We start from the raw sequence: 15,684 nt of genomic DNA, 5'->3' as shown, positions 1-15,684 counted from the left end.
ATACGTAACTGGGAGCGGAGGCCCCATGTGGGAACCTCTGCGACACCGCAGCGCCTCGATGAAAGCACTTAGTGCTCCTGCGATGGTAGTTCGTCGAAGTTGTCCCGTATTGGAAGGACGCAGATCTTCGAAATTCCCCGTTTGAGAGTGGTCTCCTTGGTCTTCACCAGCACTACCCGGACGTGTCCATCTGGGCCCGGAATGCAGTTGATAACACGGCCTAGGCACCAACTTTGTTTCGGCATGTTTTCCTCCATAATCAGCACCATTGTTCCGACGTGTATGTTGTTGCGCTTCTTGGTCCACTTAGTACGGTTGTGTAGATTCGACAGATATTCTGTAGACCACCTTTGCCAGATCCGCTGCACGAACATTTCCTTCTCTTGCCACAGAGACAGTCTGTTTAGTGGAAGGTCTTGAAGGTCAGGCTCCGGAAATGCAGTCATGGGTCGGCCGACTAGGAAATGTCCCGGAGTAAGCGCTTGGTAGTCGTCGGGATCGTTGCTAAGTGGAGTTAGAGGCCGAGAGTTCAAGATGGCAGAGATTTGGTGGACTACGGTGTGAAGCTCATCGTACGTAAGAGGATTGTTGCCGATGGTTCTACGAAAATGCCGCTTAAATGACTTGACGGCCGCCTCCCATAGGCCTCCGAAGTTGGGAGAACGGGGAGGGATGAATTTGAAGTCAACGCCATCTACCTCGGCTTCGTTGATTATGGTGCGTTGGAATTGTTGGTCAACGAAGAGTTGCTTCAACTCTCGAAGCTCGCGATCAGCGCCGACGAAGTTCTTGGCGTTGTCGCACATTACTAACTTGGGAGTGCTCCGAATAGCGCTGAACCGCTTGAATGATGCAAGAAAGGATTGGGTGGACAGATCAGCGACAATTTCCATGTGGACCGCCTTGGTCACCAGGCAAACGTAAATGGCTATGAAGCATTTAATTGGAGCTGTTTTCCGAACTGGACATTTGATGTAGAAGGGACCACACAAATCAACGCCGACCTTGTTGAAAACAAAGTCCGGATTCACCCGTTCTGGAGGAAGATCTGCTATCAGTTGTTGCTGCACCTTGGGTTTGTTCCGGAAGCATGACACGTATTCAAATATCACCTTGCGAGCCAAACTGTCGATGTGAATTGGCCAAAATCGCTCGCGAACTGTCGATACTAACAGCTGCTGTCCCGCATGAAAGTTCTTCAGGTGATAGTGACGCATGATGGTTTTGGTCAGATGTTTCGGGTGTAAAATAAACGGATGTCGCCTGTCTTTCGAAATAGCAGCGTGGCGTAGCCGGCCACCGACGCGCATTGTTCCATCCACGAGTACAGGATTCAACGAAGAAAGGGGGGATGATGTTCTAATGTCGTGGTTCGTACGCAAAGCTTTCAGCTCCTCGGGAAACGTCTCACGTTGGGACAATTTAACTAGTGCTTGCAGGGCTTCGTCGCAACAAGGAATGCAATTCGAATATAAAACTTGGTGGATGAGCTTGAACTGGCAAGGCTGCTGCTGGTTTTTCTTCGAGCATGGAGTTGTCGATTTCTGATGGGTGTTCAACGATTGTTGGCCAGGCGGATCTATCGAATTTCAACCAGCTGGGGCCCTCCAGCCACAGTGACTGGTATTGCAGCTGCGCCGGACTCATGCCTCTGGAGATGATGTCTGCTGGGTTCTCTGTCCCTGAGATGTGATTCCAAATTCCGCCTTTGGTGATGTGTTGTATTTCCAACACTCTGTTGCCCACGAATGATTGCCATCTGGATGGAAGTGAAGCGAGCCAGTACTTGACAATCATGAAGTCGGTCCAGAAATACGCAGAGATCGTTAATGGAATACTTGGCCTCAGCTTGTCATACAGGTGGGCCAATAGAAGGGCAGATGATAGTTCTAATCTGGGAATCGATTGCTTCTTCTTCCTGCGAGCCAAATCTTCTAAGGGTGCTACCTTAGATTTTGCTGTGACAAGCCGGATTGTGATTGACCCTTTATCTGATGTACAGCGAAGGTAGATACATGCTCCATATGCGGCTTCTGAAGCGTCGCAGAAACCGTGGAGCTCTACACTGGTCAAGTTGTTGAGATAGCCCGTCCACCTGGACACAGAAAACGATTCTAAAGCAATCAAATTGCGGCGGTACTCCTCCCAGAAAATCTTCATTTCGTCTGGAAGCGGATCATCCCAATCAGACTTGTGCTTCCAAATTTGTTGCAAAAATATTTTTGCCTGAACAACTACTGGTCCAATTAATCCCAAAGGGTCAAAAACACGAGCGATGTCGGATAAAACGGATCTTTTCGTGACGCAAGCATCAGAATTCCAGACTGGCACTGCGAATTTGAAGCTGTCCGATGATGGTTCCCAGAGTAATCCTAACGTCTTCACTGTCGCTGTCGACGAATCAAGCTCAAGTGTTGTCCTTTCGTCTTGCAGCTCTGGAGAGATTTTCGATAATATTTCAGGACTATTCGAACAGTATTTCCGAAGAACGAATCCTGCAGAGTTGGTCAAAGTATTGACAGCTGATACCAGCTGGGCACCTACTTCTGGGTCATCAGTTCCTGTCATCAGATCATCGACATAAACATCCTTCTTGATCACTGCTGCTGCTGGATAGCTGCTCTCACCGTCCTGGGCCAAACGTTGGAGGGATTTGGTCGCCAAGTATGGCCCTGACGCAGTTCCGTAAGTGACCGTTGTCATCTGGTACGACTTCTCAGGTTCTTCTGGTGAGAATCTCCACAGGATGTGCTGAAGCGGTTGATCAGCTGGATTCATGCGCACCATGCGATACATTTTCGCAACATCTGCCACAATTGCGATTTTGCGAAACCGGAACCGAAGAACGATAGATAGCAGATCGTCCTGCACTACCGGGCCAACCATAAGTGCCTCGTTGAGCGAAACCCCCGAAGTTGTTCGACAAGAAGCATCGAAGACTACCCTCAACTTGGTGGTGGTGCTGTCGGGTTTCTGAACAGGATGATGGGGCATATAGTATGCCTGCTGATTCGACTTCTCCTTGACCTCGATCATGTGGCCCATGTCGATGTATTCTTGGATGAACTCAAAATACTGCTGCTTCAACGCTGAATTCCTCGCTAAACGTCGTTCAAGACCTTCAAGCCTTCGAAGTGCAGTGGCTCTGGAGTCTCCGAGTTTTTCGATGAGGTAGCCTTTCTTGGGCAATGAAACTACGTAGCGTTGATCTGCATCTCGGTAAGTCGTTTTGTCGTACAACTCCTCGCAAGCAGATTCCTCCACAGACAATAAGCTTTTGGAAAAGCAGGATTCCAACTCCCAAAATCTTGTTACCATATCTCGTAGCTCAACATTTGCGCATGGATAGGCAGCAGACTGTGGACTAACTGAGGTGATATCGGGTACTCGGCCAGAAATAACCCAACCGAAGACAGTTTTCTGCATCGTCGGGCCGTTCTCGTTCAGTTTTCTACGGCCATCCTCAAGCAAATCGTAGTAGTGCTCAGCTCCAATGATGAGGTCTATCGGTCCTGGCTGGTGGAATTCTGGATCTGCCAAAGTAAGATCTGCCGGAATTTTCAGCTGATTCAGGCTAACTGCTTGAGTGGGAAGCGTAGAAGTGAGCTTCGGAAGAACATGAAGATCAATCATCTCCACGTAGGACGAAATACAATGATCTCTCGGAAGAATAGTAGCTTTGACTAGTTTTTTGGACTGAACCACCGAACCACTAATGCCAGCAACAGTCAGGAAGCTAGAAGCTTCAACAAGATTCAATTTTTGATAAAGATTCGTGGTAATAAAACAATATTCCGAGCACGAGTCTAGAAGTGCTCTAGCCAAAAGGAAATTCCCATGGCGATTAGTAACGCGCACCAAGGCGGTGGAAAGAAAAACTTGATGAAGTGAGGTGTAGGTGTTAACAGGTAAAGCATGTGTATCGATGGAAGGGTCTGTGGTGTGTAGTGGGTTGCATTGCAGTGTTACTGGGTACGAGCTTGAATGTGAACTTCGCTGGTGGGTAGGTGTGGTCGTGTTCTGGGCATGTGGTTGTGGTTTTTGTTGTTGTTGATTGATGGGATTTGATGGTCGATTCGGCACTTGTGGATTGTACGGAACTGGCGCACTGTTCACTCTCACTGGATGCAGCAGGGTGTGATGCTTGTGTTGACACTGACGGCAGTTCCCACGGGTGCAGGCACGAAGCATGTGCGACGATGAAAGGCAGTTGAAGCAGAGTCCATGTCGTTTCACCATCTCATGCCGCTCAGGAAGTTTCAGCTTCAGGAATTTCTGGCATTTAAACGCTGAGTGTGGTTCACCACCGCAGAATGGACAACGATTCGAAGATCTGACTGTTGTGTGGCTGACAGAAAACCTAGGATTTTTGGGCTCGTTCGCATTAGGTCATGGAAGAAGAAGAAGCAATTGGAATTGGTTGATCTTGCATAAGCTCCCACAAATAGAGCAAAATAGAGATGGAAAACTTACGATATTATTGGAAGTCCTTGGATCGGTGGAAGTATAGCTGACAGCTGGCCCAGGATCTATAACCGCTAAGTATTTCGCCCGACGGAACCAGGTATTTGACCACATTATTTTATTTAACAATCGGGAAAATAAAATTACACCGCACATCGTAGACCATTGTTTCGCGGCGATCGGAGTATAACTGACAGCTTCTTCACACATATCTCGTGAGTGCTCCAGTATACGGTGTTCATTTATGTTTTGAACTAGCTGAGTGCCAACGATCTCGAAATGAGTGCCAACGAAGACGACGAAAATACTACCATATGTTTCATGTGTGATAAAGTGGAACCAAACCCACAAAAAAACACGATTGAATGCACCATTTGCAGTAGGGCGGTTCACTTTAAGTGTAAAAAGCTTCGTGGAAACGCAATTCAAAGAGCAAAAAAACAACCGTTTTTTTGTTCTAACGATTGTTTCGATCGACATTCGCGTGTAAACCAGAAAGTCACTGACAATGAGCAGCTGCTGAAAGAAATGCGTGACTTAGGGCAAGCCGTGCGTGAGTCGCGCCAGGAATCAGCAACCATGCGTATAGCGTTCGAGAAAACACAGCTACAAATGCAAATGCAGATAGGTCAACTGATTGAGTCCAATAAACAAATTGAAGCTTCACAGGAATTTTTAGCCGAGAAGTTTGAGATGCTTAATAGCGGTCTTAAGGAGTTTCAAACTGAATTGGCTTCCTTAAAAAATGAAAATCAGGAACTTAAACAAGAAATGTTCAACTACAAACAACAAAATGTTGCACTTGCAGGTCGACTTGATGGTCTTGAGCTGGAATTAGATACTATACAACGGAAATCGTTATCTAAAAACGCTGTATTCTTAGGTGTACCTATGAATGATACCGAGAGTGTGTTGCAGATCTTTTACCGGGTAGCAGACACAGTGGGTTGCAAACTAACTGAAGAAGAAATTGTCAGCGCAAAACGACTTATTGGCGCAAAATCTTCTAACAGGTCTGCTCCAATATTAGTTGTTTTTCAAGCTGAATCACGCAAGGAAGATCTGTTTGAAAAAAAGCGAGCATACGGGGTACTAAAAGCTTCGGAAGTTGGAGATTTGTTCAAAGGATCAACCCAAACTATATCCATACGAGACGAAATGACCAATTTCGGAAGAGACTTGCTGAAAGAAGCAAGAAAGGTGCAGGAAGCATTGAATTTTAAATATGTCTGGCCCGGGCGTGATGGGAAAATCTTGATTAAAAGAAGCGATGGTGCCAGAATTGAAAAAGTGAGCTCTAAACCGGATCTGCAGTCTTACATCGAATCGAAAAATAAACGAACCTTAAGTTTCCTGAACAACTCGTCTTTCGTCATGTCATCTCCAAAACGTCTCCATTCAAGCAACTAATCTTAGGCCAAACGGTCAACCATTTAAATTAATTTATCATGGATAGTGAAAACAATTATCTTTTCAACAGTATAGAAGATTTTAATAAAAATATAAAAAGAATCAAAGGCAACTGTTTTAATCTTAATATTCTACAATTAAATGCACGGGGACTTAATAATGGAGATAAAATGGATGATATTAAACTTGCCATTGAACGTATTTCTATGAAACTCGATGTCATAGTCTTGGGTGAAACATGGTTGAAAGAAACCCACATCGATTTGGTACAATTTCCTGGTTACAGAGGGATGTTTTCGTGCAGAAGTAACAGCAACGGAGGAGGTCTTGCGGTATTTGTAAAAGCTACTTTAGATTGTGATGAGCTGGCGAACAGTCATATGAATGGCTATCATCACATTCATGTACGTTTAAAGTCTAGAGGACATGTTTTCAATATCCACGCAATATATAGACCTCCCAATTATACGTTTGCGGATTTTTATTCTAATATAGAAGCTATGCTTGCCAGTACGACTCCTGGTTCGTCTTCATACATAGTAGGCGACATCAACATACCTTTGAACAAATCCAGCAATCCTCAAACGATAGAATACTTAGAACTTCTCAATAGCTATAACTCCCGAGCAACTAATTCTCACATAACGAGACCGGCAAGTGGCAACATTCTTGACCACGTTATTGCCTCTGATACTTTGCATTCGAAAACTATCAACCATACAATATTTTCCGATATCAGTGATCACTGTATCATAGTATCCGCTTTAAGTCTTAAAGAGGTTCTATGCGAAAGGAAATTAGAAAAGATTATAACTAATTACACCCTACTGAACGAGCGGTTTAACAACGCGTTTACAGAACTACCTTCATCTTCTGCCGAAGTTCGCCTGTGTAGCGCCATTGATATCTATAAGAAACTAAAAATTGAATGCTCAAAAACAGTCCAAATTACTGCAAAAATTAAAGGCCAATGCCCTTGGATGACCTTGGACATCTGGAAATGGATCAAGATAAAAGACCATGCACTTGCCAAATGCAAAAGATATCCTGCTGATAGTCAAGCTCGAGACATGCTTTCTTATGTGTCCAAAAAACTTCACCAATTGAAACAGCAAACGAAGCAGGAATACTACGGTAAACTTTTCCAAAGATCTGACAGTAAAAATATGTGGAGAACGTTAAATACTCTTGCCGGTAGAAATAATCAGTTGGAAACAGTTATTAAGCTTGAAATCGATGGAAATGTTGTAAGCGAAGGAGCAGCAGTTTCGAATAAATTCAACCATTTCTTCAGTGACATCGGGCCTCAGCTTGCTTCCACCATCCCGAGTAACCGTGATGCGAATCGGTTTAGAACACTAACGTCAATACCTGAGTCTATGTACATGGAGCCTGCAACTAAGGAAGAAGTGGTTCTCAAAATCAAAAACCTCGACCAAAACAAAAGTGCTGGTCCAGACGGTCTTCAAGCAAACTTCATTAAATACCACCATCAAGTCTTCTCTGAACTTATTCGAGACGTCTTTAATGAAAGTTTAGAAAATGGAAAATATCCTGCTTGTTTGAAAACTGCAAGAGTGATACCAATCCACAAAGGAGGAGCAAAAACGGAGGTAAACAACTACAGACCTATTTCTGTTTTGTCTGTTATCAGCAAGATATTGGAGCAAATGTTAGTTGGTCGAATCGCCAGCTTTTTTCATTCGAAGAAAATATTGTACGAGAGTCAGTTTGGTTTTCGTTCAGGATCCAGTACAGCAACGGCTACGGGAGAGCTGTTCAAAAATGTGTACGAGGCGATAGACTCAAAAAAGCAGGTCGGCCTACTATTCTTAGACTTGAAGAAAGCTTTCGACACGATAAACCACGATATTCTGATCCAGAAATTGATTTTTTATGGAATACGTGGTCGGATTCTTCAGCTCATCGAAAGTTTCTTAGATGAAAGAGATCAGTACGTATCGGCAAACGGTGTAAACAGTACTCGTTGTCCTTTGAGAGTAGGTGTCCCCCAAGGGAGTAATCTAGGACCTTTGTTATTTCTCGTGTATATCAACGATCTTCCAAAACTACCGCTGTACGGGAAACCTCGACTGTTCGCAGATGATACATCATTGTGCTATGAAGATGTTAACCCAAATACAATTGTTCGAAAGATGACTGATGACATGCGAATACTTAAACAGTATTTTAATGAACCTCACAAAATCGAAATATATGATTTTACATTCTGCTAGGACAAATAGTCTGCCTCATGATGACCTAGTGATAGATAACTCAAAAATAGAGAAAGTCACCCATTTTCGATATCTGGGACTAATTATCGACTCCACACTCAAATTGACCAACCATATTGAAACGCTGCTGAAAGATATCAACGCCGCATGTGGTCTTCTGTGGAAAATTAAAAGTTTTGTTCCCTCGAAGCAACTGCTGTTATTGTATCATGCTTTTATCCAGTCAAAGATGCAATACCTGATGTTTATATGGGAAGCGGCATCCGAAGCCAATATCAAAAAACTATAAATCGCCCAAAATCGCTGTCTAAAGATAGTCTACAAACGACCAAGGTTGTATCCCACGATACAGTTGTACAGAGAGGCTGATAAATCGATCCTACCGATCAAAGGTATGAGAGAACAGCAGGCATTGACAATTATCCACAACCATCTGAACAATCCTCAGGCCCACCACAATGAATCGTATAACCGACCAAATCATAGATATGGACTTAGAAACGAAACAACGTTTAGAACGAAACGTCCAACGACCGAGTTAGCCAAAAATGCATTCACCTATTATGGAATTACTCGTTATAATTCACTTCCACCGCACATCAAATCGGAAAAATCAAAAGTCAAGTTCAAAAATCCCTTGAAAAGTCACTTAAAAGCGAAAATTGAAACATATTTCAATTAAAACTCCGCAACTGTCAGCATTGAGATGATCAATTTTATTCCAATTTATGACAGCTGACCTTGTACTCCCTTCAAAGAGATGATTCTCACTGGGAGTGCAACCCGCCCCATTCATCCTCTTCATTCTTTATATCCGTCACCAAAATCAACCCCCCATACCAATGCACCTTAATCAACCATAAAGCCCATACATGATTGTTGCAATAACTCTAATACGCTGAAAACATCTTATTACTCTAATTTCCGCCACCCACCGCCACCCACCGCCACCCACCGCCACCCACCGCCACCCACCGCCGCCACCACCTAGCAAATGCCACCACCACCACCGTCGCCGCCACCACCGCTAACAAGAACATCACTACTATTTCACCAAGAATCGCTAAATCATTTATATGCTTATCATAATGTCATACAAGTGCACAAAAAAGTGATACACCTTTGTAAAACCAATATTCTGAAAAAAATGAAATAAAAAAAAAAATAAATAAATAAAGAATGATGAGGAGGTTTTATGCCTACGGGAGCATGGACTCGAAAAGAGCTCAACTCCCGCGGGCTTTTCCCTGCTCATAAAAGTAGCAAAGTTAATATACTAAAAAAAAAAATGGTTTGGCAGGTGCAATAGATTGCAAGACGGCGCATTGTTGTCGCAGAAAATCTATCAAATCGTCATAAATTGGAACCTCTTTCGACGCATGATGAGCCTCCCAAAGTCGCAAAGTACTGGAATCGAGACGTGAACATACCATGTAGGCCAAAACGGTACTCCAACTTTCGGTTCCTCACCAATCTTCGCAAGCTGTAGCAGGTTGCGATCATATTCGCTGATCAGATGACTCAAAGCCTCAAAGCTCTCTCGTTTTATGGGTTCAATACTGAACAAGGCATCTAGATGGGCCTCAACTATTAGTTTTTTATTCTCGTAGCGTTTTTGGAGAAGATCCCATGCTACGGAATAATGCTGCTGTCACATCCACCGAAGCAATTTCCTGAAAGGCGTCCCCAGTTAGCGAAGATCGGAGATACGTGAACTTGTCCATAGTAGATAGTTGATCGTTCAAATGGATCAAGCTCCGAAAAGTATCCCGAAAGGTAACCCACTCACGAGTGAGGCATCCGAAGCTAGGAAGTCGGATCTCAGGCAGCTTCACACGAGAATTGGTTCCCGGAAGGCTGCTGGGAAGGGTTGTGGGTTGAGGTGGTGGTAAATCAGTTTCCAGAGGAAGAAGTGCTTTTAAACTTGCCTTGAGTTCACAGTAGGTGTCTTCGAAATAGCTGGTCAACACTGCACTGCACACTGGTACAGAACATCAATCTAGCGGAACTAAATTAATAGCGCCCAGGGATGAAAAGATAGACTTTTGGTGTCTTCGACAACATTGCATAGTTTTACAAGGCGCATACTTTGAAATAAAATACAAAGTCGAGGGGTCCACCAATAGCAAGATAAAAATGCTAACTTTTTTGTTAAGCATTTTAGAGCTTTGGTTTCTTCTACAAAGTTGTTTATCTTAACAAAATATATAACTTTGCTGAACAAGTTAAAGTTCTACAATTTCATTCTAAGGAGTTACAATGAAATTAAAAAAATACCTTGAAAAAACAGTTTTTTAAATCTGAAACGTTGTAGGTAAGACAAAACAATTTTCAGTCTTCGAAACAAAGTTGTAAAATGTTAAGTTCTACAATCGCTTAGTACATTATGATGTGTTTTGAAATTGCTGAAGCGCTGCAGAAAGCATTTAGTGTAATATATTAACGATTTTCAAAGCAAAGTGGTTCGAATTGCGCAAATTTTCGCACCATCAGCCAATGTGGATTTTATTTTTGGTATTAAGAGGAATCATTTCCATATAAAACTAGCGTGGAACTCGGTGAAACTCGAAGCAATTTTAAGATTGAAAATCTAGTATTTTGTTCACAAATATCACTTTTTTTAGACACTTTATTAGTTTCTTAGTTTCTTTGATGCAATTTACTTGCATAATTTGAGAAAAAGAAATAATTAGATGATTTAACCGGTTTTCCGTTTCAAATTTATCAATAGAATCTGTTCTAGTACATCATTATATAAATGATATCTGTACCAACACGTGATAGTGATTTAATTCCAAAAGTGAACTAGCTTTCAGCTTTCAGTAGCTGGTGGCAGGCCAATTTTGGCTCTATTTAGCGATAAAAATACTTTTGAGATAATAAGTTTTCGTTGGATTACAAACTCAATTTGAGTAAAGGATTTATGACCATTTTGAAACCAGAGCTGACAACACGTTGATATACACCATTTATTCCTGACCGAAGCAAATGTTGTAAAAACAAGTGTCTGAAAAAGTGATATTTGTGAACAAAATACTAGATTTTCAATCTTAGAATTGCTTCGAGTTCCACCGAGTTCCACGCTAGTTTTATATGGAAATGATTCCTCTTAATACCAAAAATAAATTCCACATTGGCTGATGGTGCGAAAATTTGCGCAATTCGAACCACTTTGCTTTGAAAATCGTTAATATATTACACTAAATGCTTTCTGCAGCGCTTCAGCAATTTCAAAACACATCATAATGTACTAAGCGATTGTAGAACTTAACATTTTACAACTTTGTTTCGAAGACTGAAAATTGTTTTGTCTTACCTACAACGTTTCAGATTTAAAAAACTGTTTTTTCAAGGTATTTTTTTAATTTCATTGTAACTCCTTAGAATGAAATTGTAGAACTTTAACTTGTTCAGCAAAGTTATGTATTTTGTTAAGATAAACAACTTTGTAGAAGAAACCAAAGCTCTAAAATGCTTAACAAAAAAGTTAGCATTTTTATCTTGCTATTGGTGGACCCCTCGACTTTGTATTTTATTTCAAAGTATGCGCCTTGTAAAACTATGCAATGTTGTCGAAGACACCAAAAGTCTATCTTTTCATCCCTGGGCGCTATTAATTTAGTTCCGCTAGATTGATGTTCTGTACCAGTGTGCACTGGCATCGTCACGTTTCTGTTGACGTTCGCAGTGCTGCTCGGGGGATTCTTTGGTTTCCTCATCTTCCTCTTCTTGCACGATTTCCAATTTTTGTTGCACAGTGTAGAATTTTTTCATGGCTGTTTCAAGCATTTCCAGTCGGGTGGCAGTTTGAGCTGCATGTTTTTCTGTCTTAAACTGGTCCAAAAACTTCCTCACACCGTCGAAAGTAGACTTGATCTGCCTCTCCTGCTTTTTTAGATCCTTCAGCTCGCTGGTCATTTTAAATTGTTGCACTCTCCGACACAGAATCACAAAAAAGATTTATCAAATAATATTTCAGCACTTAGATAGTTTATATTTCAAGAAGTGTTTTTTGATTTCAATTTACACTTGCAATACTTTATTACAATGCGAAAGTTTGTAGCACTTTTTTAAAACGTTCATTGAAATTGGGCACTGTAGCAAAGTATTGTAATAGAAACACTATAAACTTTCAAGTTCACTCTTTGATTCATCACCGTTTTTTTCACTTTGACTCCGAAATCCACAAATTTACGCGCTGTTCCACGTACGACAAGTGCAAAAATGATTGACTGCAGCGAGGGGGAATCGACCAAGGAAAACAACAAAAAAACCAACAAAGCCCGCAGAACCAAAGACCAATCGTCAATCAGCGAAAAAAACCCAGGGATGATTGTAAATTTACCAATTAATTGGCGAGAATTTAATAATCGAATCTAAAATTTATTGAAGCTCGATATTTTAATATTTTCATCAGAACCCACTTTTATTCATTCGGTGCACGTCTCATGCATGACGACACCACAGACCAACATGCAAAATCAAACCTGAATCTGTTTCTTACGACTTCATTGTTTCTCCGCATGCACCGATATATCCGGAACGTTTACCACCAGGACCGATGACCTTTGGGCCAACCGTTGAAGTTATCGTTAGCCGTTCAACCGCCCGTTGAAATGAGCGATAATCAGCGACTGGTACCGTCTTCAGAAAAAGCAATTCCTGGCTCCCAGAAACCTGATCGGGTCGGGATCTAATGTTGGCCAACACGTACCGGAATAATACGGAATCAATATTCCGAAAGAAATCACGTTTTGCGAATCAGAATTCGCGATGGCGATGGTGATGGAGCACAGATGCTGGTGATTGCCCGCAAAGTGAACAATAGGGCGTCTTCGATCGCACAAAAGGCCAATGTACTTTAGTAGCCGCGCTTTTCACAAAAGGGTCAATGCCCTTTGTTCACACAACACGAGGTCACTGAACTTTGTTCAATCTTGTCCGACTTGGTCCCACACTTCGGAATGTCCACCGGTCAGTCATCCGGCTCGAAGGACCAAATTATGTTCCCGGATTTGACCGGAAAGTGGGGACGAACACTTCGGACACTAATTAATCAAACTCGTGACTTAGAAGCAAAACAATCACTTTATTAAAAAACTTTCTAACTCGAGAAACGTTTATTGATCGACGGAGTATCGAGTGTAAGAAACATGCGCGCGCGATCGACAATGGTTGTATACTATTGCTTCCCCAGTATAAAGCACGATACTGAGGGTTAGTGGTGAGTATAAGAACAATCGAAAACCTATCGTATTGTTTCTACAGAGCTATTGGGAAACGTAGTAGATCGCGAGAGGAGAATTTATGTTGGGTGGTAACTCACTAAGTGGTGCCAGTTTTTCCCCTGAACAAACACGAAGATCGAAAAATCGTTGGTGGAGTGTGTCCATCCTGGTTATAGCCTGTGTGCTATCAGTGGTGCTCATTGTGAGAGCGATATATGAGTGTTTTATGAATGAAATGGGTTTGATTTAATATATATAGGGGAGAGTGGGGTATCGTGGGCCATGGGGAAACGTGGGCCACTTTCAATATCTCTGATGTGTGTTGAGATAAAAATCTCAAACCAACTGTCATCGTCGTCACTTTGCGTGAGCATATATTCCTATATGTTGTTGACTTAAATACGCATCATATGCTCCTTTTATTTATCAAGCTGAAAAAAGTTAGAAAAATTTACTTACATAATTAAAAAAACACCCGCTAATTTCATCGATGGGGAACCTAAAGTGCATAACAAAAATATGCTCATACGCATATGATCTTAGCTTTTTCATGATCTTTCACGTGGAAAAGGAATTTTTGATGAAACATCAAAAAGTCACACAAACGCAACCAATTTGCAAATCATAGCTTGTGGTGAATCGTGGGCCACACATCTTGAATCACCTATATTTTTATGTTTATATACACATTCAGAACTTAAAATACGTTTTTCCTATCTGTAAAGTTTTCTTATGCCAAATGAAGAGTTATGAAATTTTTTTTTCCATCCTGTATAAGAAATTTTGCCAAAACGTTTGCGAGCCAGGTTTTGGAATCTATTCGATCATACGCAGCTCTCATTTTTATTTCATCATCTGAAATTTCTTTAAAATAACGAAATGAGTTAGGAAATCACAGTTTTGGGTCAACTCATAAACTTTGCATGTTATTTGGTCAATTTGGATTTGGTGGCCCACGATTCCCCACCGTTTTTCAAAATGCAAAAAATATTGCTTTTTTTCAAACAGTCAAAATTTGAGGAAAATAACTTGTTAAAAATAAAAAAAAAAGCCTTATGATACCTTGAAAATGTAGAAAAGCATACCATTTTTCATTTTTATTTTATCATTTATAATAAAGAAGTTATGGAACAACGAAAAAAAGTGGCCCATGATTCCTCACTCTCCCATACGTATTATGAATGAAAAAGTATACACCATGAAAATAAATGAGCGTTTAAATTATTTAATTTTTTTTTCGAAAATCAATCACTTCAAACAATAAAAACAAAATAAAAGAATTTAACTTCGAATTAAGAAATCAAATAGAGATAAATATCACATCCGATTCTTTGATCACTAATTCGCAGAACAAACTATTAGCAGTGAACGTTAGCGAATTTTTCTCAAATAAATGGTTAATCACTGTAACGGAAGGAGATCAGTGAGTCTCCCCTAGCTACGAAGAAAATATGAAGCTAGTTCGCATTTTTTTTTTTTTTTTGAGTAGGCGCCAATTGAAACTCAGGACTCCAGCCAATCTCAGGGTCGGCTCGTCGTAGCTAGAAAATCACTCACTCACCTGTTCGACTTTGATTCCTCCCACCCCAGTTTCTACCCGTATTTTAGGTATTTCGGTGCACGCAAGTAAAAGTCTAACACACAAAATTAAAGGGCAATTTAAATTGTTATACTTAAGAAATTTAAGAGAAACTAAATAAGGAAGAAAATTCTAATTTATTTACAAAAAACCCCAGTTATGACTCACTGCTTTTCTGCTTGCTGCTGCGGGTACCCGTCGATGCTGCCGGACACTTCGGTGCTGGATCTCGCTGCCGTGGTACCACGTTGTCGGCCGGGTTTCGACCGGGATGGCGGACGCCCTGGTGCGTCACGCTGAACCTTGCCTGCCTCAGGCTATGTGGTGAACTCGGGTTTAGCCTCGGATTCTTACCGACGGCTCTGGGAAGGTTTGGTATGAAGAACCGCAGTTCTCTAATCTTTCCTGAACCGTGGGATGTCGTACGGTCAGGAAATGTCCTTAGCCGTATGGTGACGGACGGCGTGTCCTTAAAGCCGTATGTTGACGGACGGCTGTTCGGTCTTCCTGGGACGCGGGCACTTGTTTTGGCTTCGGTGCCTTACACTACATGCACTGGTTGCTACAACCAAGGTCCAAAATAAGAAACGACACTTGGTTGGCAGAACTGTGTTGGCGAGTAAAAAGGCGCGCACAACTACCGAACGACACTCGGACGCGTTCCCCAGGGGATAAGAGGCCGGCCCATTGGTGCGTCGGTCTTTTATCACCTCCTCCGGTAGGACCAATCGGTGATGTCGACGCTTGTGATTGGGCCACGTAATCT

At 41.9% G+C, this 15,684-nt stretch overlaps 2 protein-coding genes across 2 annotated transcripts; both read right to left on the bottom strand.

The window, feature by feature from the left end:
• Positions 1 to 1,422: 1,422 nt before the first annotated feature.
• Positions 1,423 to 4,239, bottom strand: LOC129737747 (uncharacterized). Its single transcript, XM_055728908.1, has one exon. It carries the CDS (start codon positions 4,237 to 4,239, stop codon positions 1,423 to 1,425), a length of 2,817 nt encoding a protein of 938 aa, XP_055584883.1.
• A 5,470-nt stretch (positions 4,240 to 9,709) lies between these two features.
• On the bottom strand, positions 9,710 to 12,029 carry LOC129737746 (uncharacterized). The gene is made up of 2 exons (XM_055728906.1): positions 11,758 to 12,029; positions 9,710 to 9,971 (listed from the first exon to the last, which is right to left on the bottom strand). Exons 1-2 carry the CDS (start codon positions 12,027 to 12,029, stop codon positions 9,710 to 9,712), a joined length of 534 nt encoding a protein of 177 aa, XP_055584881.1.
• Positions 12,030 to 15,684: the final 3,655 nt, after the last annotated feature.

Source organism: Uranotaenia lowii, chromosome 1 (genome assembly GCF_029784155.1).
Source record: "Uranotaenia lowii strain MFRU-FL chromosome 1, ASM2978415v1, whole genome shotgun sequence".
NCBI lineage: Eukaryota > Metazoa > Arthropoda > Insecta > Diptera > Culicidae > Uranotaenia > Uranotaenia lowii.
The sequence above is the reverse complement of the archived record's forward strand: the minus strand, read 5'-3'. Positions and strand labels throughout refer to the sequence as shown.